This window comes from Poecilia formosa, unplaced genomic scaffold, assembly GCF_000485575.1.
Source record: "Poecilia formosa unplaced genomic scaffold, Poecilia_formosa-5.1.2 Scaffold503, whole genome shotgun sequence".
Taxonomy (NCBI): Eukaryota; Metazoa; Chordata; class Actinopteri; order Cyprinodontiformes; family Poeciliidae; genus Poecilia; species Poecilia formosa.
In genome coordinates this window covers 172,606-199,942 of record NW_006800442.1, presented here as the reverse complement: position 1 = coordinate 199,942, position 27,337 = coordinate 172,606, and the positions used below count along the sequence as shown (strand labels likewise).

The 27,337-nt window shown below is 38.9% G+C and overlaps 1 protein-coding gene and 1 long non-coding RNA gene across 5 annotated transcripts in view; one reads left to right on the top strand and one right to left on the bottom strand.

Moving 5' to 3' along the window:
* hace1 (HECT domain and ankyrin repeat containing E3 ubiquitin protein ligase 1) overlaps positions 1-27,337 on the top strand; it is a 36,086-nt gene that overhangs the window by 6,617 nt on the left and 2,132 nt on the right. For 2 of the 4 annotated variants that reach the window (XM_007578993.2, XM_016664653.1), the window contains 18 exons: positions 479-561; positions 1,963-2,059; positions 2,152-2,253; positions 2,823-2,929; positions 3,648-3,798; positions 4,415-4,698; positions 6,654-6,722; positions 6,880-6,967; positions 9,487-9,598; positions 13,553-13,650; positions 13,848-13,935; positions 14,009-14,158; positions 15,394-15,590; positions 16,493-16,624; positions 18,261-18,359; positions 20,145-20,215; positions 20,290-20,403; positions 27,127-27,331. In XM_007578993.2, the coding sequence (XP_007579055.1) occupies positions 479-561; positions 1,963-2,059; positions 2,152-2,253; positions 2,823-2,929; positions 3,648-3,798; positions 4,415-4,698; positions 6,654-6,722; positions 6,880-6,967; positions 9,487-9,598; positions 13,553-13,650; positions 13,848-13,935; positions 14,009-14,158; positions 15,394-15,590; positions 16,493-16,624; positions 18,261-18,359; positions 20,145-20,215; positions 20,290-20,403; positions 27,127-27,229 (2,145 nt within the window). In that variant the 3' untranslated portion in view covers positions 27,230-27,331. Of the gene's footprint in view, positions 1-478; positions 562-1,962; positions 2,060-2,151; positions 2,254-2,822; positions 2,930-3,647; positions 3,799-4,414; positions 4,699-6,653; positions 6,723-6,879; positions 6,968-9,486; positions 9,599-13,552; positions 13,651-13,847; positions 13,936-14,008; positions 14,159-15,393; positions 15,591-16,460; positions 16,625-18,260; positions 18,360-20,144; positions 20,216-20,289; positions 20,404-27,126; positions 27,332-27,337 lie in introns of those variants that run through there. The other 2 variants (XR_478188.2, XM_016664654.1) reach the window with 2 other exon arrangements.
* Positions 22,238-26,286, bottom strand: LOC107834015 (uncharacterized). The gene is made up of 2 exons (XR_001659793.1): positions 23,151-26,286; positions 22,238-22,682 (listed from the first exon to the last, which is right to left on the bottom strand). It is a non-coding gene; the product is annotated as an uncharacterized LOC107834015 (long non-coding RNA).

Below are 27,337 nucleotides of genomic sequence, written 5' to 3'. Positions count from 1 at the left end.
AACAGCAGAATGGTTAGAAAAATATTTAGAACCTTTTTAATATTTCAGATTTTTCTTCTTGGATTAAAAAGGATTGTCAGGTCAAAACTTTACAAATACTAGAGATCGTAAAGCAGCCTCAAATTTTATGATGCAATATTTATCACTGTTTAGTGATCAGTTTTCATGTAGTTTGGGGAATGACCACCTAACTCTTATCAGATTGATTGGCGGCAGCAGTTATCTTTGTAAGGTCTTTCCTTATGAGCTCCATCCACTTGGATTCTTCAGAGCAGCACAATGTCTCAACCGGGTGGATGACTTGTTACCATTTCCTCTTCACAGCTGAACAACTGGAGCAGGGCTGTATGGGAAAGATGCAGGACCTGCTCTAAACATCTGGTTTTTTAAGTTCTAAAAACTGATGAGTAATCAGTTTCAGAACCTCTTCTTTCAATGTCCTGATGATGTGACATGAAAAGGAGCTGTATGTTCACAGACGGTGTTGTGTCTTCTGGACAGTGGAGCTGACATCAACCGACCAAATGTCTCTGGAGCCACACCTCTGTACTTTGCTTGCAGGTAACGAAAAACCACATGACCCACGGGTCCTCAAGACTGACCTGGTTTAGTTGAAATCAAATTCAAAATTCAAAAATACTTTATTGACTCCAAAGGAAAATCAAAGGAAATTAAATGTTGTTGTAAATCAGATTAATTCCGATTCTTCAAAGAGTTATTGAAGATTGTCATGGCTGTTGGCAGGAAGATCTCCTGTAGAGGTCTGTATTACAGTGAATCTGAAGAAGCCTCTGACTGAAGACACTGTTTTCCCAAGACAGTCTCATGAAGAGGATTGTCTGGGTTGTTCATAACTTTCTTGACCTCATGAAGAATCCTTCTTTGCCTCATCATCTCCAGAGGTTCCACAGTCGTCCCCAGAACAGAACCAGAACAGAACCAGCCTTCTTTATCAGGTTGTTGAGCCTTTTTATGTCCCTGGTTCACCAGATCTCCGTACTCGGCCTCTTGTCCATCTCTGATTCAACCAACAACTGCAGAGTCATCTGAGTATTTCTGCAGATGACAGAAGTCAGAGTTGTGCTGGAAGTCTGAAGTGTAGAGTGAAAAGGAACGGTGAGAGTACAGGGCCCTGTGGTGTTGCTGACCACCTGGTTAGACACACAGTCCTTCAGTCTCACAAACTGTGGTCTGTTTGTGAGGTAGTCATAGATCCAGGTGACTGTTGAGGACTCCGTCTGTGTCTTCTGGAGTTTCTCACAGAGCAGATCAGGCTGAATCGTGTTAAATACACTGGAGAAATCAAAGAACGTGATCCTCACAGTGCTGCCTGCTTTGACCAGATGACAGTGGGTTTGTTGTGTATGATTGCACCATCAACTACATCTCCATGGCAATAAGCAAACTGCACAAGGGGTCTTGATATCTGCTTGTCAGGTGGGCCAACAAGATTATCTTTATTACCTTCATGATGTGGGTTGTCATGGCAACAGGTCTATAGTTCTTCATGACTGAGTTGTGAGTTTTCTTTGGTACCAGAACAAAGCAGGATGTCTTCCACAACAACAGAACCTTGACTTGGGTCAGGCTAAGGTTGAAGAGATCCTGCAGAATCCTACAGAGCTGCTCTGAAGCTTCAGGCCTTTAACACTCTGGGGTTGATGCCATCTGGACTTGCAACGTTGTTCAGGTTCAGTCTCTCCAGCTGCCTCTTCATCAGACTTCTAGATGCAGAAATGTGGGAGGGGGAGGCAAAGGGAGCAGCAGCATCTCCTGGTTTGGTGTGTGAATCAGCCACAGCTGGTGCAGGAGGTGCTTTGCTGCAAGCCTCTCCCTGTTTTCCTTCACACTTTTCTGCTTCTACTCCAAAACATCTTTGACAATGCAAAATGTTGAGCTTGGATTGATCCAGCTTTTCTTGTTACTACAGTGGGATAAATCTTGTGTTGTGTTGTTCCTCAGCCATGGACAGAGGGACACTGCACAAATCCTGCTCTCTCGTGGTGCCAAATACCTTGCTGACAAAAATGGAATCACTCCATTGGATCTCTGTGTGCAGGTGGCTAGTTCTTCTCCATTTACTGTAGCAGAACATGTTTTACCTTTTCATTTCATTTGCTGCTGTTTTTGAACCAGCTGTGTTATTTTCAGGGTGGATATGGGGAGACCTGTGAGATCCTCATCCAGCACCATGCTAGATTGTTCCAGATGCTAATCCAGATGACACAGAATGAGGACGTAAAAGAGAATATGGTAATAACATTATAGGTACATAACTGGAACTTCATTCTCTATAAAGTGCTTCCAAAGTGCTGGACTTAAATATTTGTTTATTGTGTTTGTTCATCAGAATCACCTTCAGATCCACTGTGCTCCTAATGAAAATTCTTCATAGTTGTTTAAAGTACCTTTCATCACAAAATTAAAAAAAAGTCAATTTGTTCCAATTTCTGATGATAAAATATGAAAATCAAATTTATTTTGACACACAAATGAGTTTTTTTTTGTAATCAAAGAGCTTCTAACTTAAAACAAGAAGAATAACTTCTCTTTCTATTCCTGCTAAATGTTGAAGTAATAGGTTAACATTTGATGTATCTTTGTAGGAAGCTTTTTTTAAAGTCTATCAATTCTCCTTTTGACCATTGTTTGCCTTAGCACACACGCCTTGCTGTCATGGTCAAATGAAAGACTGGACAAAAGATGAGTGAAAAGCCAGTTGAGGTTTAAGGAAGACCAAGACACAGAAATTTTCCTTTATGTTAGAAAGCAGTTGTGAACAGAGTATCAACTATAAATAATATTTTTGCATTGTTTTGTAGCTCAGGCAGGTTTTGGAGCATGTGTCTCAGCAGAGTGACAGTCACTATCAGAAGGTTTTGACCAGTCTTGCAGAAGTGGCGACCACTAATGGACACAAACTTCTCAGGTGAAGTTTCAGATTTGCAGCATTTGATTAAATCTTTTGGTTTGTTTCTGATATATTGCATGCACTGTGGCTTGTAAAGTATTCACACCCCTGGAACCTTTTCACATTTTTCATGCTACAATCTCATACTTCAATGTATTTTACTGGAATTTTAAGTGACAGACCAACACGTTGACAGAAAATTACACTTGGTTTTACGAATAATTCTGAAAAGTATGGCATGCATGCCCAACTGCAAGCCTACCAAGATGGAGCTGCATGTAAACATCTAGGCCAGCAGAAAAGAACATTAATCAATGAAGCAGCTGGAATGCCCATGGTAACTCTGGAGGAGCTGCAGAGATCCACAGCTAAAGTTTTTAATTTGTTTTAGTTTTGATATTGACAAATGCTTTTCAAATGCCAACTGTTTGCGGCAAAAAGTGGTTCTACAACATATTAACTATGGAGAGCTGAACATATATACATGTCAAACTTCTCAAAATTTTAATTATGAAAGATATCGAAGTGGTTTCTTTGTGTTGGTTTGTGGCATAACTTAAGATGTAAAAGGTTTTAAACTTCTGTCTCTGTGAAGATCATAACAAAGATGTAAATAAAGTCATGATAAAAGTGCATGTACCCTCACCATGTACCTTGCTCTAAGGCTGAATGTTTTCATGTATTTTTATGGTTGTACAAGTTGATTTGACACCACTGTGTTTTGTCCTTCTGTCAGTCTGTCCAGTAGTTATGACGCTCAGATGAAAAGTCTTCTGAGAATTGTTCGTATTTTCTGCCACGTGTTCCGCCTCGGCCCTTCTTCTCCCAACAATGGCAACGACATGGGCTACAATGGGAACAAAACGCCTCGGAGCCAGGTCTTTAAGGTTAGTACGAGGTGCAGATCTAATATAGAATGATCAGTTTGACACACTGACAATTCATTTCCATTTGGACTTTACACAGACAGCTCTTTCTAAAGGGGAATGAGAATGCATGCTGGTTTAATTCCCACTCCGTCCCTCTCCTGGTGGTGGGGATCAGATTAGAAATGCATAAAAAATTCCAATAAACTAACAAATCAATTCCTCTTTTAAATACAATTAACAGTTTTGTTTTTTTTTTTTTGTTTTTTTTTTTGCTTAAAATGCAGTAACAGCATTCCTTTAGAGAACTCTTGAACGCTTGTAGTAAAGGATGCACAGGCAGCTAAAAAATCTTCCAAACATCAATGTGTGAAAATCAATCAATACAGTGTAAGGCTGGTCTGGTGGTTATTTTTTTTCGGGTTGGCTGCATCAAGACCTGTGGCCTCCATGTACAGGTCCCCACTCTAAACTCTGCGCCATGCAGTTATCTAGTTTTCTGTATATTATGTTTAACTCATAGACAGTGTGTTCTCTATAATGTGAAACAAATGTTCCAAGAAGCCTCTCTTTTATTGCCTGAGTGGATGAAGTAGCTTTTGACCTTCCATCCCTCTCTCTGTCTATGTCTCTGCAGCCATTGGAGCTGCTATGGCATTCTCTTGATGAGTGGCTGATGCTCATCTCTACAGAGCTGGAAAGATCCACAAAGAACCCATCTTCATCCTCTTCCAGCAGTGAGATAGCGTCCCTCCTGCTCAAGCAGCGGGAGTCGGACCCCTCCAGCAACACGCCCACGCTCTCCTTGCTGGAAGGAGAAGCGTATGTTGATGGGGAGGATGTGATCTCCATGACAGCCAACCGGCTCAGTGCGGTTATTCAGGCCTTCTACATGAGCTGTTCCTGTCAAATGCCACAGGGGTCAGTGCTCAGCATCCTGGCTTCACCTGACAGAGCAGAATCAGCCACTTCTTCCTGTCTCTGCACCACCCTCATCTTAGAAAATCCCATTGTTTGAATCTGAAAACCAAACTGCAGTGATATTGTTTGGAATAAATAGGAACTTATGCCATTTATAAATGGCAATAAATTCAGTTATATGATGAAGAGCCATGAAAGGGAATAATGATCAGTATTGTGGAGAATTATCCGTTCTCCAGGCTAAGTTCTTGATGTATGAGGTTGAAGAAAAGTGAGTTGAATTCATGAATTCCATCTGCTAATACCAAGGTACAGCACCTGAGTGAAGTTGGTCCCCCCACCTTCTTCAAATCAGACAAAATTGGTGTCAAACGTTTGTGCTACGTTTGTGCAGCAAAAAATTTTTGTTTGTGCTTCTATCATTTTAAAGATATAAAGAAATGTTTCTAGAGGTCATCAAAGGTCAACCAGCCCCCCCACCTTCTTGAAATCAGACGAAATGTGTGTCAATTAACTCAACTCCGTTTGTGCAGCAATAATTTTCGTTTGTGCTGCTATCATTCTAAAGATATTAAGAAAAATGTTCTCTAGGGGTCATCAGAGGTCAACCACTCCCCTGGCCCTGCTCACATTTGCAAAAAAATAGTTAAATTTGGTGTCAATCAACTCGGATGTGTTTGTGCTGGTTTATGCAGCAAACATTTCCATTTGTGCCACTGTCATTTTGAAGATATTAATAAAAATGTTTCTAGAGGTCATCAAAGGTCATTGAACAACAGTTCATGCTGGATCTGTGAATTTCATTTGAAATTGTTAAGTACCAACCTATGAACATGAATAATTTAATTTGAACATGGATGAAATTCACTTGGAACTAGGTCTTATTTAGAATGAACTGGTACATCACCTCCCAAAACACACTCAGTGACCTGTATTTTAGTTTCTGATCACCAGAGGGCGCTATTAGACATGTACTGTTGAAATACAAAAAATAAGACTAGACCAAAACATATGCTAACTATCTAGTCTGCTGTTTCCATCTCAATTTCTTGATCGACTGTCATCATCAACACTTATTTTCACAACTTCAAATCAGTGCACAGACTAGCATAAACCAGCACAAACGGTTTATAGAAGAAGGCTGGCTGGTTGACCTTTTAACCCTTAAACTTTAATATCTTCAAAGCCAAAACAGCACAAATGAAAATTTTTGTTGTAAAACAAGCACCAACTCAGTTTGTTCAATTAAATAAATTTAAATGTGAGCAGGGCCAGGGGAGTGGTTGACCTCTGATGACCCCTAGAGAACATTTTTCTTAATAATAACGATAGCAGGACAAATGAAAATTTTTGCTGCACAAACCTGCACAAATGTAGCATAAATGTTTGACGATACCAATTTTGACACCAATGACACCAATTTTGTCTGATTTCAAGAAGGTGGAGTTTGGGGGGCAACTTCACTCAGCTGGTCCATAGTTCATGCTGTCCTTAAGGGCTAGCAGAACAAAATGGCATCAAGCAACAGTGTGTTGTTTGTTTGTTAGCCTCTATCTAAGCTACGCTCTAAAGAGGGTGTTCCCTAGTGTGTCAAATCCTATTACCTTAACTTTGAGGGTGTTTCCTAACATGTCATTTCCTTTAGCTTTAGCTTTACAACTAGCTACAAGAGATAGAAGAAAAACACAGAATTAGTTATTCTCAATAGTTTGAAATAAATCAATCACCATAATTATCCTGGCTTTCATACAGACATTGTTGTACTAAAGTTCTTGGCAAATGTTTCTATTATTATTATTATTATTATATTTCATTTCATGTGATGTACATTTAATCCAGAACTGTGTGCTACCCTGTGCTGTATCCTTAGCAACATGTCCTCTGTCGTGATCCAACATCATGTTCAGTTTTTACTTGTCTTCTTCTTCTTCTCATTCTTCTATTTGCTTGTTCAGAATGACCTCCCCGCGCTTTATAGAGTTTGTCTGCAAGCATGACGAGGTGCTAAAATGTTTTGTAACCAGGTGAGTCGATATGCCCCTGGCTATACATCAGGCTCCTCTCACATTAGAGATGAAATATCGATCACACGGCTTATTTTACTCCTAATTTGTTTCCATTGCTCTCTCTTTGTTCTCTCTGTGTTCCCTGTGGATGTTCCCCTCTGACTTCTCTTTCCAGGAATCCAAAGATCATCTTTAACCATTTCCATTTTCTGCTTGAGTGTCCAGAGTTGATGTCACGTTTTATGCACATTATTAAGAACCAGGTATGAAAAAATATTTGTGCTCTCAAATTTGTTGACTTACTTGTACATACTTTTATATTTCTGGCTGATTAAATATTCCTTCTGTTTTGGAATAGTAACAATAGGCATGGCACAGTATGAGATTCTTAAAGCTATCACAATATGAACCTAAATATGAAAACAAATTGAAGTTTATTATCTCATCACAAATTGTATGTAAAATCAAATAGCAACAATTGCTTCTGCTGCTACTATGAGAATTAGTTTTTATGGTTACAGTGATGATCATCTGCAGATCTATTTGTTGCCTGATTGTTTTTGTCATTTTAGAAGATTTATTGCGTTTCAACAGAAGTACACAGTGGTGGAAAAGCTGGGTGTCTGTAGCCTATTAAAATAAATGTTCTTAATTTGCAGCTTATTCATTTGTACCAAACTAATCTTCATATAGTTAACTAATCAAACAAATTTTTATATAGTTACCCTGGAAAATATAACAAGCTGATATTATTTGATTAATTAGTCAGACCACATACCCGAGTGGCTAGCCTGAATCCTGGTGCTGTAAACAGACATGCTACTCTTAGCTTCCTAACTTTACTTTCAAAAAAATCATCCCAATAGTTGCCTGAATATTGGTCTAAGAACCATATGATTGAAATAAGCAATTACTGATGTGACAGAGAAACGTTTATTGTTGGCACCATTGTATGGTTTGGCCTGGTCAGTCCTTGTAAAGTCTGAAGTATGGCACCCAAAGTGGAGTAAATTCATGATTGCAACAAAAAATAAAGAGGCCTGGAGTGTATCGAAGCACGGGTCGGACAGTTTGAAATTCCCCGAGTTAACCCAGTGCAGCTCTCAACAACACCATTAGTTTGCCGCACGTTTAATTACAATATTGTAAATTTGGCTCCATCTTTCGCCCACCACATGTCCATGGTTCCTTGGACAATTACAGTGCCTATGAATCCTTCAGTCTCTGTGTGATGGTGTTTGTTTGTGAATTAGGGGTGTAATTTCAGAGAAACGAGCTGCTAGCAGTGCTGCTAATTCACGGTCATTCTGCTGCAGAAGGTACCACGTGTTCCTGCTGCTGCTCCTGAGTATTTTCATAATTAATATTCTCCATACAGCTCTCTGATAGCAGACGCCATGTCAGCAGCCCACAGCTAAAGTTAGATTCTAAACACTAAAGGTTGTTTTGCAGTTTACAGTGAGATAATCAATGAATGGGGTCCGCTGTCAATCAAATGGTTTTGGTGCCATACCTCGATTGATCCTGCTAGTACTACCCCTGAAGTAAGTACTAAAATCTGACGAACCGAGGTGAACCTAGACGTACTGGTTAGAGGGGGGCTAGTGGAAAAGCACCTTAATAGTCACATGTTGGCCTGGTTCAACATGATTTCTCCGTACTGTGGAATAGGCTTCAGCATCATGTTGATTTCCCTCTCTGTTTCACTGCTTTTAAATCTTGGTTGAAAACTCATCTGTTCAAAGAAACATTTTCACTTTGATCAACAAAGTCCTTTTTGTTTACCATTTTAAATATTTTTCTCTTTTGAGTTTTGTTTTTTGCTTTGATTTTTTTCTGAAATGCCCTTCGGATCCCTGAAGGGCACCTTTTAAATAAAGCGTATTAGTTTCAATAGTAGTTGGAAAACAGGGGCCATTGCTATGATAATTGGGACAAGTGGTGGCAGCCTTCTAGTTATTTATACTAATTTAAATACGTATTTCTGGGTGGAGACAGGCGTCCACAACCCAAAGGAGAGCAGCTACATGCCTGCTCGTGATTTTATACATCTGATTGTTTTTTGTGCACCACACTTTCCAAAATTTGTCCCTACGCCAACTTTTAGTGTGAAAGCTGTGCGCTCCTTTAGGGCCCTGGCATCTCTGCTTCTTTTGTCTCTGAGCTCAGGCATCAGATTGACTTAGCTTATTCTTTATGTGACAGTTCTTTGTTTCCTTAGAGACTTTATAGAAAGTGACTTTGAAAGTCCCCTGTCTGCACTTCAGCATCATTTAACAGCATTATCTGTATGACACTAACACTTGTCTTAAGTTTAATTTAAATGGCATCATAAATTTTAAGTGCTGCTCTGAATTGTGCTGTTCACTTATTTTTCAGTATATTTGAACTGCAGCATTTGCACCTCGTTACCCATGGATTATAGCTCTCTTGGGACTAGGCTCTTGTTTTAATTACAGACTTTAACCTGGTGAATTTGATTTCATCTTCTGATTCGTTTTTAGCGTGCTCTGCAGCCCTGAGGGAAAAACCTTTGGGGGGTTTTTTCATGCTCATCCTTCAGTCTACCTCCTTCGCTTAGGGAACAAAGGCATATATTATGCAAATAGACTTAGTCCTCGTCTCTGCATTACTGATGAGTGTTTCAGCTCCAAAGCCTTTCCAAGCCACCAGTTGTGACTGAAATATCCACAGCCTGAAAGTTGACAGCACAGTGAAGTGGTAATTAGTCTGGGAAATGCTGTGCAGTTTTGTTGAGTGAAGTCTTTGTTGTCCCCTCTAGCCTTTTAAGGATCGCTGTGAGTGGTTCTACGAGCATCTGCTGGCTGGCCAGCCAGACTCAGACATGGTCCATCGTCCTGTTAATGAGAGCGACATCCTTCTCATCCACAGAGGTATCCACAATCTTCACAACAACTTCTGTCCAAGAGCTGCTTCCACAAATCAGTTTTTCTCTTATGTTTTTAATATTGCTGTTGCAAAATGGAAAGTTGAAGTTATTCTGGGCACTAGCAAATCTAAACTTTAAGTAAGTGATGCAAGCCAGAACTGTAGAGAGCCTGAATGAGCAGGTCATAACCACGCCACGACTCCTGTCATCATCTAACTTTGTAGCAATTGTACAGATGTGACATGAAAAGCAGATGAGAATATCTGATCTTCTTTGATCCCAGTAGGTAATAGTTCAAATAGCTCCACCCACTTAGCTTGCATCTTGTCATGTCGCACCACTTCTGTAAAATATGAACTCAGGGTCCCATTTGCTCTGAAATCTGACACACTCTGATGATTAACTCTGTCCAATTATTTGGAATTATCTTAGAAGCAGTGATGGCATAGTTACTTTGTAAAAGTAACTTTAATTTAAATTCCAGAAAACTGTAAAACAGCTGAAACACTGAGTGCCTTTAAATCTTAACTTTAACCCACCTGTTTAGAGTTGCTTATGGCTAAATTGCGGGTTTTGATGTCTTTGATGTTTTTATCTTTACTTTTCATCTAGTTATTAACTTCTTTTTATTTCTCTTTCACACTGTCTATGTAAAGCCCCCCGGAAAACGTCCCAGTTCAACGAATCTATATCTAGGGGTGTGAGAATCATTGTTAAATGACGTTTATCTAAAGTCCTACGGGGTTTAGAGTCCCAGTTGACGGCGTTTCAACTAAAAACCTAGAGGTTGGAGTCCTTGTCAAACGGTGTTTTTGACTAAAGTCCCAGAGGGTTAGAGCCCCAGTTAAATGACGTTTAACTGAAATCCTAAAAGGGGTTTTAATGCTTTTATCTTTTTAAATCATTTTCAAAATGTCTTTCTCTTTCTGACTGTTTATTCAATGTCACATGCTGTTTTTATTTTAATGATGTAAAGCACTTTGAAATACCTTGCTGCTGAAATGTGCTATACAAATAGAATTTGATTGATTGATTGATTTAATCAGATTACTGATTACTCCTTAAAAAAGTAACTTAGTCTACTGATTACTTGATTTGGAAAGTAACTAAGTTACATTAAAAGTAACTTTTTTTAGTAACTTTCAACAGCTGCTAACAACAACGCTCTGCCACCTGTGAAAATTACATTGATCTTTGCTAATACTTAATTGCAAGTTATTTTATAATAGTAACATCAACAATGTGTCTCCACTTATAGTAGATTGGTTACAACAGTACAAAAAAAACTTGAGTAATTTATGCATGTTTTTGTGTTCCAGCATTGTCTGGAAAACTATAAATAGGATTTTAGAGGGCCCCCCCTCCCCCAACCCCCTGCGTTTGTGATCAGAGCGCAGCGCACAGCGCTCCTCCTGCGGCTCCACAGCTCAGATGTCCAGCGCTGCACAGATTTGTGACACTTATTTTAATATTAATAATCTTAATGGCGTTTAGTTGCACAACTTTACGGACACGTTCATTCGTGGCTTTTTTCACATTTATTGTGCTGTTCATATTAGTATCGATGTTTGCAGTTTTCTGGAGCGCAACGCGAAGCTCGATGTGATTCACAGCAAATATATTAACTTCACATGAACAAAGACACAGCAGGACGGATCATCAGGGAAATGATGGACAGAGAAAGTCTGACTGAAACTAAGTGGATGTCAGACAAATTATGGGGTTTATGTCTGTTTATTTCCAAGCCCAAATGAGCAACTTCACGTTCAAAAATGAGCCCCAAAAAGCGCAACCCGCGACTCATTAAATCTGCAGGCGACTTTAGAAAGAAACAAACCCAAAGCTGCTTATAATAATCGGACTTGGCGACAGAAACTAAAAATAGTTCCTGTTTTTCCAGCAACAAAATGCACTTCTCTTTCTTCCCTCCATTGTTTGTTTCTGTCGCTGCTGATACTTTCGCATAGAAACGGCAGTAGAGGAAATAAAATTAAAAAATTACAAAAGATAATAGTAACGCACAGTAAAGCAAAGTGATTTAGATACAACTGTAGTCTGACTACTGGATTTGAAGTAGCAATGCGTTAGATTACCATATTTTCTGGACTATAAGCCGCTACATTTTTCCTAAACTTTGGACCATGCGGCTTACATGTGGATTTTTCTTCAACCACCAGGGGGTTCTTTAGCAGGAAGTGAATCATTGGAAGTCAAAATTGGAAATAAAAGAAAAAAATGCCCATCAAGACAGAATTAAGTTTTAATAGGGAATTTAAATTTGAGAATGTTGTTGATCAGTTAAATAGCATTGAGGGGAAAAAGAAGATTTTTCGTTTTTTAAATAATACTGGGATCGTTATGAGAATTTGAGGTATAGATATTAGGATCCAATAGATGGCAGTAGTGAAACAATAATGGAAATAATGGATGCAAGCTGCCGTTAAAATCTGAAGAAGAAAAAAAGCGCCCATTTTCATTTAGCACATGCTAGCAGCCGACAGTAAGGAGATTTTTCTCTTCAAACTCATAATCAGTTCAGTTAAATCTAAACTTGTCAACTTTTTCTTTTTCAACCATAATAAATGTGATATTCAATTGACCTGTTATGACTCAAATTTTGGGTGTCTGCTCCCCTCTGCTGCTGCTGCATCATTGTGGAAAACCTGGAGCGGCAGAGAAATCTGTGGCTTATAGTTCGGTGCAGCTTATAGTCCAGAAAATATGGTACTCGTTACTGAAAAAAGTGGTCCGTCAGAAACGTCTAATTACGTTACTGACATCACTGCTTAGAAGCTCCAAACGTTTCTGTTTCTTACAATTTATTTCAAAGAACACAAACCTAAATTTACAGAAATCATTCTTGTGGCCCGGGAAATACTTAGCCTCACGGGACACAATAATGGAGTTCGTAATGTGCAGTATATTTTATTTTTAGTTGAGACAGATTGAACAAAGCTGTCTTGTTCCGTAGTATTGTTCAAAAATCAGAACATAGGTGTACCAAAACATTGGGTAACTATTCATGGAACGTGGCAGATATCTCCCGAATAACAGGGAGAATACACAAAAGAAAATACAATATATAAAAGAAAAGAAATAGAAATACGGCAGTGGCCTCTGGCTGCACAAACAAAATACAGAGAGCTGCATTACACAACACGGATTTAGAGCGCATGGAGTTGTGATATGACTCACTTTATCAACACTTACATTCGACAGTAATGTCTCAGTTCACTCTTAATACTGGAGAACACCGATGATCGCACATCTTATTTTCACGTGCAGTAAATGGTCGCCCTGCACCGCACAGACAGGCTCCCTGAACCATCCGTTTCAGAAATACACCATCTTATTAAAATACTGACTGCTTATCACATGAATGAGAACATACAAACATATTTCAACAAGTGATGTATACATTTACCGATTTTCTGCTGAAACTATGACCTGCAGATAAATCACATACGGTTCCCGTCCAAGTTCATCACGTAGCGTAGCAACACCGGAAGAGAACAAAATGCATTTCCTGATTCGTCTTGGGAAACAGTAATCACTTTGAAACACTGCTCTCTGGTGGTCAAAATGTGCAGCACCTGAGACCAACTACCTGAACATATTTAAATGTGAAAACATACAGATAGGAAATAAAATGACATATCTGAAACAAAATCACTTAATAGCATTGCTACTGTAACAATAAAAGAAAACCAACACCTTGAAACAGTGCAATTATTTAACCAAAATTTACCACCCGGCTACATTATAATGGTAATGATTATTATAGTAGATGTTTTTGGCCACTAGAGGGACTGGGAATACAGAATAAGGTAAAATGCTTTGAGTTTAAAACCCAGTAAAATCACAGTATGACCAGGAGCAGTATATGCTTCTTCATGTTCCAGTGTTTATGTGTGGTGAAACTTGTCAACGCTGTGCTGCTGTTGTGCTTCACACTCAGACTCCATATTCAGGAGCAGCTGTGAGATGGTTTCCAAGTCCACTAATGAGAAGCTCAAACAGGGTATAGCTGTCCGCTTTCATGGTGAGGAAGGCATGGTGAGTTTCTGCATTCACATTGCATTCATAGACATAAAACTTTGCAAAAAAATTTAATATTATAACTCATCTCTTCGCTGCTTCAAGTTCAGTATTTTATCCATAGCCATCTAGTCCATTTTCTGCCGCACTCTGATCAGTGTGGTGAGTTGTGTTGTGTGTGTGCGTGTGTATGTGTGTGTGTGTGTGTGTTTCAGGGCCAGGGTGTGGTTCGGGAGTGGTTTGATATCCTGTCTAATGAAATCATCAACCCTGACTACGCTCTGTTCACCCAATCAGCTGATGGTATACAGCAAATTACCTACAGTGATAACATTAAATGACAAGAGCTGAACTGCAGTGCTTTCCTTCTGCATAGGTACAACCTTCCAGCCCAACAGCAATTCCTCGGTGAATCCAGACCATCTGAACTACTTTCAGTTTGCGGGTCAGATTTTGGGTCTGGCTCTCTACCACCGGCAGCTGGTCAACATCTACTTTACCCGCTCCTTCTACAAACACATACTGGGTAGAAAACACAAAGATATCTAGATGTTGATCAAAGGTTCATGATATTTGTATTTGTAAATAGCATATGGTTACATATGTGTTTAAATCTGCACCCAGTTGCGTCAGTTTTTTTAAAAGTCTATTCCTGTTCAGTCAGTAAAAAAGGGGATTGAAATTTGTTTTCTTGGGAAACTTCTGTTCAAGTTGATCAACTCAACTGTTTTCCTCATTTATTAACTTTTTCTGTATAGTTAGCAAAACCAAAACAGGTTGATAAATCAGCTGCCAACTTCCCTCGAAGGACAGGCTGACCTTCCATACTGTGTAGAACAAACACATACAGGACAGGCAAGATGGAAGAAGGCAAAAAAGAAAAAAAAAATCAAAATTAACTATATTGGGGAAAAAGGCATATTCCCATTGCAGAATACTTTTCATTTAGGTTTTTTTTTTTGGCACACTTAAATGTTTCAGATCATCTAACAAATTTAAATATACAAAGATAATTTGATTAAATAGAAAATGCTGTCTTTTAAATGAGGATTTGATTTATTAAGAGTTAAAAATCTATAAAGCTTTATCAAGTCCAACATCCAGTCATTCATCCATTCACACACACATTCACATGCTGAGTGTGGTAAGTCAGACACGGTAGTGGCAGTGTGATGGCTGGGGCTGCTTTTTTGTAATTAGTGGAAACATTAATCCTGCTCTATACCACAAAATCCTGAAAGAGAATGTCAGTCCATCAATTTGACTTAAAGCTCAAGGGGTTGCTTTGTTTTTCATGTTCAGCTCAGTTGTGATAGCTTTTTTCCAATACATCATCATTTGAAGACTGTGTTTAATATTCACTCAGGTTATGTTTGTCTGGTATTAAACTGCTTTTACTGATCTGAAACATTTCAGTGTCACAGTCAAGCAAAATCTGTAGGTGTGTTCCAGAGCTGTGTGTCAGGGATGTTTTGGATGTTCAGGTCATCTGAACGACTTGATTGTAGGTTAACTATCGGTGCTAAAGTCTTTGTAGCATCAGGATAATCAGCATCCAGTAGCATCACTTTTTTGATGCTGGTGAGACTGATTGAGATTTCCTTTCTACTGACATATTAATATTTGATATAAATAACTGCACACTTCCCTTGCGCTTCCCTTGTTTAACTTTTTTACTATGACAACAAATGTCAAATACTGTTTTCAAAGCAAAATATTTCTCTTGCTAATCCTGATTATGTATTTTCTTTTGGTTTCCAGGTATTCCAGTGAGTTATCAGGATGTGTCGTCTATCGATCCAGAGTATGCTAAAAACCTGCAGTGGATCTTGGATAATGACATCAGTGACTTGGGTCTGGAGCTGACCTTTTCTGTGGAGACAGATGTGTTTGGAGCCATGGAGGAAGTGCCACTCAAACCTGGAGGGAGCAGCATCCTGGTCACTCAAGACAACAAGGTTAGTCATCACTAAACACACCCATAGCTCTGGTATCATGCAGTACGTGTGTTTCCATTACTGTATGTGATGCACACTGTAAAGGCATGAAGAGGTGTTTCTTTTGCAAAAATGATTTTAAGATTTAATTGACTGTTGACTTGTTATAAAATGAGCAGACTTGTATTAGAAGCCGTGAAAACCCAAAAGTGATTCATACCATTGGCAAATGTAGGTTTACAAAAATATTTTAATTTAGCTACCATGTTTCTTCTGAAAGAAATAACATTAATGTTTTGGAGCAGTCCAGCTGAATCCCATAGAAATTCTGTGGAAGAAGCTAATTTAATTTGGTTAATAATTTGGGATACATTTTTGCGGCTTTTGTTCTTGTTACATGAGCTGTTTAACGGATGCTCAGTAAACATGGCTGATGTGATAGAATTTAAAGTATACAGACAATATCTCTCCTCTGTTCTTGGAACTAACATGGCCACTGCTTGACTCTGATTGTTTTCCTGAATGTGTATTCAGGTGTATTCAGGTAAAAACAACATTATATATACCATCTGTCATAAACAAGCAGACCTGCCTGCTACTTGCATTATTTTTTAACGAACCAGAATCACTTGGATCTGATGAGAGTTTTTCTTCCAGTGTTAAAACTTGATACTATTTATTGTGGTTGAATCTGATTATAGTGACTTTTCAAATCAGTTATAGTATGTCTATCATCAGCCAAAATATTGTTGTTTTTGGTTGATACCTCCTCATGTAGTTCTGCAGTTCTCCCGTAGGTGGTGCTGTCTTGTAAGGCTTTGAAAAGCCTCCCGAGGAAAGAATAACTATGCATGAACTCCGTCCTTCTCTTGTCCGTCTGTATTTGTGAAGGACTTTGATCAGGGAGTGAATGTTTTTCTCAGGCGGAGTACGTCCAGCTGGTGACGGAGCTGAGGATGACACGAGCCATCCAGCCTCAGATAAACGCCTTCTTGCAAGGATTCCACACCTTCATCCCCCCGTCGCTCATCCAGCTTTTTGACGAATATGAATTGGTACGTGTTTCTCCTCCCCCTCTCTGCTCTCATGTATCACCTTTTACTGTTCCCCTCTGTGTGCCACCCCTCACATCTGATGAAGGATTGATTTGCCATGAGGGGAGGGGCGGCTTGTGTCACCTTGGAACCCGATTCTCTTCAAGTCCATTAGGTTCTTTTCTTTATCTTCTTTTGGCAAATTTCACATCATGCATGGATCAGTGTGCAGCGCAACTCTAACCTGGAATATCTTCATGATGCCATGTTTTCAGGTCAACTCAGCAGTCAGTTTATTGGTAACAGCTTTTCCATTTTCCCTCTGGCTGACTGCTTTTGGCACTGAGATGCTGCTTAGAATGTGAAGTGAGGGATTTTTGTTTTGCAGCTAAAACATCTTTTCTGTTACAATTGTTTTCTGTATAAATTTAAGACAAAATATAAATCATTCATGTAAACACATAGTGTCATATTTCCACCATGAAAAAAAATATGTAATATCATTTAAAGTTTCTAATAGTTTTATGTGGATTCCTGTGTTCAAATCCTGACCTAAGGCCATGCATCGAATAAAATAACCATGTTGTTTATTAATTCAGAAGAAGAATAATTATCTAAGCAGTAACATGTAGAAAATACTGAGTAATTATGCTCAGATTTGCAAGTCACAGAAATCTAAGAATCTAAAGTTTCCAATCTCTGAAATCTATTTCTATAAAAGCAAAATCAATTTAGTCAAATGAGAAGAGCAGTAGATCCTAACTCAAGTAAAAAGTACAGTGAAATAGAGCACTACCAACCTCTGATCATAGATAACAACAAAATTAGTAGCCTATTGCTGACAACCTTAAGTGATATGTTGTCATGGATAACCTAGTCATCATTTAGCTAATATTATCTGCATCCAGATATTTACTTGATATGTTTGGAGAAAAAACTGTGCAAAGTACTTTGCCTTTTGCTGTTACTGTCATGGTTCCACCACACACTGGTACCACTCTGCACAGCAGCATCTCTTTGCTGCCTCACAGGTATAAAATCAGTGCAAGTGTCTTAACGCTTAATGTTACAAACATGTTACAACATATTAGCAATGGATTCAAATGTTTTAACGGCTGAAAAAAGTGTGAGTGACAGATACAGGTATAGGAAGATACAGGAAGTGTGGGAGCCCCAACTGTGTCAAATCCAGATAGGAGAAATAGGAAGTTGGCCTCTCTGAGATAAACCAAACGGCCTCTAGCCCCGGGCTGAGGCCGTGGCTGGCTATTTAGTGAGTGATGACTATAAATTGCCCTTTAGGCATGTGTGCGCGCATGCGTGTGTGTGTGTGTGCGTGCGTGCGTTTGTGTGAACCAGGTTCTTGTATCCTTGTGGGGACCTACTTCTATCTACAATGTGGGATTGTGGAGACCACTGCTCCTGGGGGGCACATTTTCTTGGTCCCCTTGAGTTGAAATGCTGTTATAGGGTTAGGGCTAAGATATGAATTGACTTTTAGTTAGGATTAGGGTTGCTGTAAGGGTCGGGATTAGGCTGTAGAAAATGATAGAACTCAATGTAGTTCCACAAGATAAGAAACCATGACTGTGTGTGTGTGTGTGTGTGTGTGTGTGTGTGTGTGTGTGTGTGTGTGTGTGTGTGTGTGTATCTACAGGAGCTCCTGCTATCAGGGATGCCAGAGATAGATGTGGAGGATTGGTGCAGAAACACTGAGTACACCAGCGGCTATGACCCTGAAGATCCTGTGATCCAGGTGGCCTGCTCTGTCTGCTCAGCTCACCATGTTGACACATAACATGCATGCATTTCAGGATCAATTTCACGTAATGTTATTATTTATTACAGAATTACCTTTTTGATTGACCTTCAAATGTTCAACATGATCATGGCAAAATCGATCGAAACACTGTGATCATTGATAGAGGAAGCCATGGCTAAATTGTTACATAAAATTCATTGCATAAAGTATTAATACACAGATTAATATTTGGTCCCAGGCATTGATATTTTAAAAGCAGAAAAAGTAAAAGCAAATATTGATTTTTACAGAGTTGCCCAATTGTTGTAGTGTAGAAGATGTGACATGTTCCTAGCCTTCTCTGTTTAAGACCTTTTACTGAGGTATTGTCTCAGTTTCCTGAAAATATAACTTTACAGCTTGAGTTGGACCACAGGTGACATTGAACATTGAAGTCATGGTGATGTTGGCTTCAGGGCTGATCCAAGCCTCCATGGGAAGTGGAATTTGGTTTTGGGGCCCTCTATTTTTGCTAACAATGTGGATTGCTGGAATCAACAGTTAGATGATTAGATCATTCACACACCTATTATTGCACCTTTGATAATGCTGTTTATCTTATGTCCTATGCATGTACAATATAGGATACATTTATCGGCCAGTTGATTTCTGTGAGCCGATTTCCTTTATTTTGGGGGATCGTGATCGACTCTTACCCTAACCACTGTTGCCAACTCAGTGACTTTCTTACTCATTTAGTGACATTTCAGACAAAAGAAAATTGGTATCAGCTAAAGTCAAAATTGGCAGGTCAGTAACTGGGGATTGGCCAGAAAACTGCAATTGGTGCAGCTCTACTTAAGATGGCATGACATTCTTTGATTAAATAAATTTCTCTTAAGCGTTACTCCAATAGCGAAAAGTGTTTTTTTATGCCAGGTGAGTCTTTCTCCCCTGGGAATGTGGACCGGTACTGGTACTGGACTGATTCTGAGCCTTTAAATGATTCTAACAGAAGTTTCGGTAACACTTTATTTGAAGGGGGGTGAATAAGACTGACATGACACTGTCATAAACATGACATAACACCTGTCATGAACATGAATAAGCCTTCATGAATATTTATGACTGTTTAAACTTTACCTTTAATAACATAAAGTTACCTGATTTTTAAAGTACAATCAGTATTACTTTTATAACAAATTTATATCAGTAATGATTTCTTGGTTAATGTCAAGTTGTCATAACAAAGACATTTTGAATAATGTCAACTTTGTATTAAAAGTGTCATAATTTACCGAATGACGCTTTATGACAACAGTCATAAATATTCATAAAGGCTTATTCATGTTCATGACAGGTGTTATGTCATGTTTATGACAGTGTCATGACCGTCTTATTCAACCCCCTTCAAATAAAGTGTTACCGAAGTTTCACATAACTTAGAAGTTGATCTTAAAAAAATGTTTGTTTCAACCACATAAGTGGTCATGCTCAGCAACAAACAACATATCCCCCCTGATGAGCAATTTTTTTTCTCTTTGTCCATAAAATAATGATTTCTACATACATTATCAAACATATATTATTGTAAAAACAAATCACTTCATAATGAAAGTGTGTGTTTTTGTTATTATTATGACATAGAAATTGTTACTAAAAAAATATCAGCTTCACTGAGGGGGCCCCTTAGTGGCCCTGGGGCCCTAAGTGGATGCTTAGTTTGCTTATGCCTTGGGCCGGCCCTGGTTGACTTCACTTCCTGTTTAGCAAGCAGCTAACCTGTCTCCATGTCTGCAGTGGTTTTGGAAGGTGGTGAGGAGGCTCACCCAGGAGGAACGTGTCTTATTGCTGCAGTTTGTCACTGGAAGGTTGGTCTGCTGTGGTTCTGATTACAGAATGATTATCATTGAGTCAAAAATAACATGTATGTGATCTGAATCAGTTCCAGGGTTCCTCATGGTGGCTTTGCCTTTCTGATGGGTGGCAGTGGTTTGCAGAAGTTCACCATTGCTGCAGTGCCATATACCTCCAACTTGCTGCCTACTTCCAGCACCTGGTGAGTTGCATTTTATTCGCTCTTCCTCTATGGCATCATTATTATGCCAAAAGTCGAGAAAGTAAATGAGACCCCAAGTGAGGGAAATTGAGATTGCGAACATATGGATCCACACACTTGCAGGATGTCTCCGTTCGCTCGCTGGTTTCTGCTTCTGCTCGTTCGAGGTTAAGGTTTTTGGGCGTTGGTGGGTGGATCCAGCCATTTTTCTATCACTAGACATGATTAGCTGCATTCCCTGTTCATGTGTGATTGGGTGAAGAGGAAGATGAAGAGGAGGACTTGCTGAGTTAGGACAGCAGCATGGCAGACCATCAGGAGGTAAGTTGCACATGTCTTGAATGCTAAGTATTCTTGGTGAAACAGATTCTTTCTATAGCTTGATATTTAGTTAAAATATTGTAGTAACCTACTTTATTTACATGGCTGCTGCAATCTACCTGCAGCTTATAGTTGGTGAAAGCTAATGCTAGCTGACTAGCCTGAATGACCTTTTTGTGCCTGTTTAGCAGGCACAGTTAGTCAGGTGGTTGTTATGTTAATGAAGGCGAACCCTCTTAAGAAAACTGTAAGAGTCTTGCTAACATTGTGTTAGATTATTTATCAGAGTGTCATTCTATATTCTAACAGCTGCACAGCAGAGATGCACACAGGGGCTTGAACTCCTGCTTCTGTCCCTTTCCTCCTTTGTTAGGGCTTTTTTTTCTGTGTGTGTGGAGCCCTGTCTATGCCCCTCAACAATAACTATTTTTAAAACAAAAATGGCTAAACTATTCTGGCTTCTGTCAGTTTTGTGGTTACTTTTAACCTATGACCTCAGAGATTCATATTGTGTGTTTCTTATCATGATAGACTGGGCTGTCCAACTACTAAGATATGGCCAAGAATGTTTTTTTAATATACTTTTTGTAAACAAAAATTTAGGCCTGTTATTGGTGTTAAAGAAAACCATTTCATATGTCAGAACATTTTCCAGGTTTAAAACGGGACCAGCAGCGTTCTGGATCAGCTGCAGCTGTCTGACTTTTTAGGCAGACCTGTGAAGACTGTTACAGTAATCAACATGACTAAAAATAAACATATGATCTAGTTTTTCTTGATCTTGAGAAGGATTAGATCTCATGAATATCTTTTGTCTCTCTTTGCATTACAAACCTGAATCTCTGAGGCACAAACAATAACACAGAGAAGTAGCTCATCACCCCTCTGAGCTTTTTTTGTATTATTATTATTTTTAAAGCAATCTGCAACTTAGTTGCTGTGTAGGTCAACCAGTCAATTATTAGGGTTTGCTTAGTGAGACACAAATGGAATTTAAGAAATGTCATAATGTATTCAATAATTCTTGTTTAATGAGGATCCATCTCTCCTATGCTTTTTCTCATGTCTACAATCTCAGATCAACACAGCCCTGACTTTCAGCAGCAGCAGGAGCAGCAACCCTTCAACGGCAACATTGTAGCAATCAGGTAAAACATAGGCTACCTTTGCTTTGCATTGTCCCCATCTGATGAATATGACAGAATAGAAAGAGCCTTTATTGTCCTGCAAATTGGAAATTTAGGGATGGTTTAATGCCTCTGTATTAAATTTTTGATGAAAATCTGTTGTAAGGCGTTTTAAAATCTTATTCTATGAGCCCCTTTTTAATGTTGATCACCTGATTCTCCTAACATCTTTGCACAGCCCTGCTGCACAGTAATTATAAAAACAGACATCAACACTGTAATATATTGATATTTATGATGTACTGGTGCTGGTTCAAGTTAGTGGTGTTACTAATACCCACCAGTGCTTGCTCGCATGTAAGGTTGTGACGTTATGTTCTGTTGTCTTGGTTACCAATAAAAATAACCAAAGCATCTACATTGGTGTCATTTGATATACTTTAGATATAACGGTTTAACACTGCAAAGCAAAAATCAGTTCAAAAATGCTTTATTGGTCCCAAAGGGAAATTAAATGTTGTAGCTCATGACTTAAGGTTCTTCAGTTTGTGACAGCAGTAGCCAGGAAAGATCTTCTGAAGAAGTCTGTATTACAGCGAATCTGAATAAGCCTCTGACTGAAGACACTCTGCTGCTGAATAGCAGTTTCATAAAGAGGATGGACAGAGTTGTCCATAATTTTCTTGATTTTATGAAGAATCCTTCTTTACATTATGATCCCAAGAGGTTCCACAGTCATCCCCAGAACAGAACCAGAACAGAACCGGAACAGAACCAGCCTTCTTTATCAGGCTACTGAGCATCTTTATGTCCCTGGTTCTGATGCTGCTGCTCCAACAGATGACAGAGAAGCGATGACACTCTTAATAACAGACTGAAGATCTGCAGCATCTGCTTATCTTCCTCTTCTTATAGATGCTTCACTGTTGTACCTCCAGTCCAGTCTGTTGTCCAGATAAACACCAAGGTATTCATATTGATTCACCACCTCTGTGTCTTCTTTCATGATGGAAATGAGTTTGATCTTTCATCCTGTTTCTCCTGAAATCTATAATCATGTCCTTTATTTTGTTCACATTTAAGATAAGGTGATTATTTTCCACACCAAGCCACAAAGCAGTCCATCAGCTCTCTGTACTCAACTTCTTGTTTATGTCTGATACTGTAAAATGAGTATTTTTACTTTGTACTCAGTACTTCAATGTTTTTTTCTATTTTATAGTGTAGAATTAGTATTTGAAAAAATTATCTGAGCATTTCTGCCGGTGATTACAAGTTACAACTTGTGGAAACATTAACATCTACAACTCGAAGAAAACCTGGTTACAACATTTCATTTCCCTTGTGGGATCAATAAAGTATATTTCAATTCAACTGAATATTTCTAAATACATAATATATAGCATAGAAGTATCAAGTTGGAGCTGAGCCCTTAATTTGTCAGTCTGATCAAGTATAAACATTCAAAATCACAAGGAAGACTCAGGAAAACTCATTGTCATTGCTGAAAGGCTGGAATTTAGACGCCCAATCAGGGAATGTTGCCAATCATGTGTAGTGATAGAAGGCTGGATGGATCTGCCCATCGATGCCAAAAACATTAACCGTGAGCGAGCAGAGACATTCTTTTATATTCTCACACATCTACATTCCACTGGTGGAGCATTCCTGCGCTTGGGGTCTCTTTTACTCTCTCGACTTTTGGTAAGATAATGTCTTCATAGTCCTCTTTATTTTACATTAATTTTCTTGACATTAGTTGATTTAGAATTATTCTGCAATATTTTAAACATTTGCAACATTTCATGGTCTTGGTTTGCTTCTGGGTCACCAGGAACCCTTTTATAAGTTCAACATGGCTTTTCCTGGCCTGTTACTTGCTGTTCAGTTCACTGAGCAAAGTGTGAAACTGCTCTTCTTTCAATTGAACCAGGTATACAACAAGGGTTGGTACAACAGTTGGCTTTTGTAAAAAATTAACATTTCTGATTAAAGGGGGATATTATGTATTTTTCAGGCACATTAGTGCCACTTTTTAGCACTATCAATTAACTATGTTATCTTCCATTATAAAAATACTGTATGCATCAAACATGACTGAAAAACAATTTGACTTTCCAATTTGCACAGTGGCACAGTTGGTAGCTCTGTTACCTTGCAGCACGCCAGGCTTATAATACACTGGGGGAAAACTTTGAATGTAAGGGTTTACATCCGTGGTGATTGTAATTTTTAATAGGGATGTCCATTCTAGGTTTTTTATTTGCCTCCGACTCATTTATTCAGAGTCTCATTCAATACAGAATCTCAATCAGATACTTCAAAAATACATTTAAACAGTGGTGTCCCTTATTTTTGCATTCTATCCACCTTATTTATAATTTAACAGAACACTGAGGCTGTGTGAATCAAATGAAGGCATTTTGTTTTGGTGCGACAGTTTACATTGCGCAACGTAAAACAATCAATGTTTAGATCATTTTTAATCCAGAACGGGATCACCAGCAGCGTTGTGCATGTGTGATTCCATTGTGATGTGTAAACTGAATGGAGTGGGTCTCCTCCACTCTCAGCAAATACTTCATAGGTGTGAGGGGCTCATGGCAGCTCTCACCGCCCGTTGTAGCTGCAGTACTATTGGGGCTTTACCACTTTGTCGCCAAAGTCTTCAATAATAAACCAGAGAAAGTTACTAGATTTGATTTGTGTTCCTTTCTTAGGAACAAAATGGTCTAGAGACCATTAGAGAGACCATTGTTGTGGCGTTTGGAACACCAACCTGAGATGTGAAGGTGCAATTTTTCCTTTTGGCTCACTACTATGAGAGCCATGGTAGAGCTCTCATAAATCACTAAATACAGCAACAACATGAGTAGGTCAGCACCAGTGCTCCCATTTCAAGCTGAGGCTGAGTTCTGTTCGCTTTGCAGCAGTGCGGCACTTTGCACTGCTGCAAAGTGCCGCACGTGTTGCTAGGAGACTGTCTTTATCTTCTTTTTGGTTTATATTTTTCAGTCTGTTAATTTTTCTCTATTCACTATAATGATTTCTTGTTTATGACATCACAGCATTTGTTGTGGAACTGCTAAACAAGGTCATGCATGTCAGTGGAGATACAATAGCCAGGAATTCAGACCAAAGCATTGCAATTCTACTTTATATAGACCACAAGTGAATGATTTACATGTTAAAATGAAGGATTTAAAAGGATGATATGTCCACTTTAAAGTTTTCTTCAGTTTATGCTTCACAGTCTTCCTGTTCAGCAGGTCTGGGAAGTGAATCAATGCTTCCTACCGGTTCAGCATCCTGGGTGGATTAATGTCAGTGATATCAGCAGAATCCAATCAGTACTGTGCTGGGAAATACAGTTTGATCATCTGTTTTCAGTAGGCAAGACCCAAAAGGCCTTAAATAACTTTGCTACTCTTGCGGTTGGTCCTTTTGTTCTCTGCATGAGAAAATTCAACACTGTTACAACCCAGGTCAGCCAGGGGAAAGGGAAGTAACATTAAAAAAACATAGATGTTAAAGGTTTAACAATTTGAGATTTATTGTTTAGATTTTGACAAAAATAAAAAGGTAAAAAAAAAACAATAATCAGAAGGTAGGGGCTTACAACCAAAAGCACTAAATAAAACAAAATCCACAAAACAATCAGAGTTAAAACAAAACTGTTCCTTTAGTTTAAGGTAAACAAGGTTAAACAAAACCAACTACAAATCTCTAGTAGAGACACCAAAATCCCCCACAGGGACAAAAGCAGTCAAAGCTAACAAAAGCTATCAGAAAGACAAAGTGATCTTTCAGCAGTCAACCAAACACCCAACAAAGTGGCAAGCCGTCTCAACAAAGAATCAGCCACGCCTTCTTCCAGGAAGTCTTGGGTTTTAAAAGGGAAACCTCATCAGGGATTGGTGGAGCTGACAATTGGTGAGCCAATCAGCTCTGCTGAAGACCTCAGGGAGTGGCACAGGGAGACGGCTGCATCCAATCCCCAGAGCCAGTCAGTTGGCTGTAAAGCTGCAGAAAAGGAAAAGAAAAACATACAAGGCCACTGGCTGTAACAAACACAATGGAGAGACTCGGTGTTGGAGAAAAAGGTCAGAGGTCACCCATCTCTCCTGAGCCTTTAGATCCACTGTGCTTGCATTGGTATTTTGAGTAATGCCAGCACTAATGGTAAAACTGAACATTTTGACTTGTCTACTTGATTTAGTTTAAATGTCTTTAAACTAAATCAGCTCATTGGCTGGTTGTCAATCCCCTGAGGCACTTTGTGCTTCTATTCTTCCCTGACATGGTAACTAGTACATCTGAATACATGTAGAGGGAAGAGCTTCTTCCAGACAAACACATCACAGCGCAGCACACACACAGGAGCACAAAGGAGTTTAGCTTTAGGGAGAGAAAAAAGGGAATGTTTCTGACAATGTTGCAAAAAAAAAAAAAAAAAAAAATTAGGGTTATAAACCAACTTATAAAGAAAAACTTGAAGAAATATTTCTATGCTTCAAAAACAAATGTAGTTTGTTTGTAATTAAGTAATAGAATAATAAAACAAATGTATCTACAGTACAAATAATCCTAAATTTGTCCTAAAAGGCAGTTAGGCCAATTTAACAATCAATTCCTTAGATAAACAAAATGCTGAAGCAACTTTTTAAAATAATTATTAAATAAGAACATAAGTAAGAATTAGTATGGGAGAGGTTTTAAGTGCAGCACCTGTGTGTTTTACCTATCTTCAAGTAAAATAAGACCCTTATTAAATTACAATCACTGAAGTCATCCTGCACATCACTCAATGCTTGGTACAAATAAGAACCAAATAATTTTGCATGTGTTTTCTATTTCTAATTAGTTTATAACTCCATAAAATTGGGGATGTGGAGGAATATCACTTCCACAAATGTGAGATCCATGAAACGCCTTTAAACTCGATGCTTAGCTGAAGACATCCGCCATGCAGTCTGCTCTGCCTGTTGACCGAACAGTCTGCAAGCGCTTGATCAAACACCTCCAAGAATACGGAGGGGGGGTTTCAGCTTGGTTGGCAGAGGATTTTCCTTTGGTGCAGATCTTCATCATCATCATCATCATCATCATCATCATCATCATCATCATCAAATAGTAAAACCAACAGCTCTCTTGAAAACACTCAAAGATGTCTGGGAGGGATTGACAGTCCATAGCTTCACTCATGACTTCATTTGAGCCACACCTGTTACCATGACAATCAACCTGCTAACTCAGTTTTTCCTTCATTTTGTAGCATCAACATGCTGAAACTTCCAGAATATCCGAACCAGGAAGTTCTCCGAGACCGACTGCTGGTAGCTCTGCACTGCGGGAGCTATGGATACACCATGGCCTGAACATGCTGCTGTCAGGGCCTGCAGTTCTGCACAGTTGCTAATCTCTAACTGAAATAGAGGTTGTTGTCATCATCATCATTATTATTATTATTATTATTATTATTATTA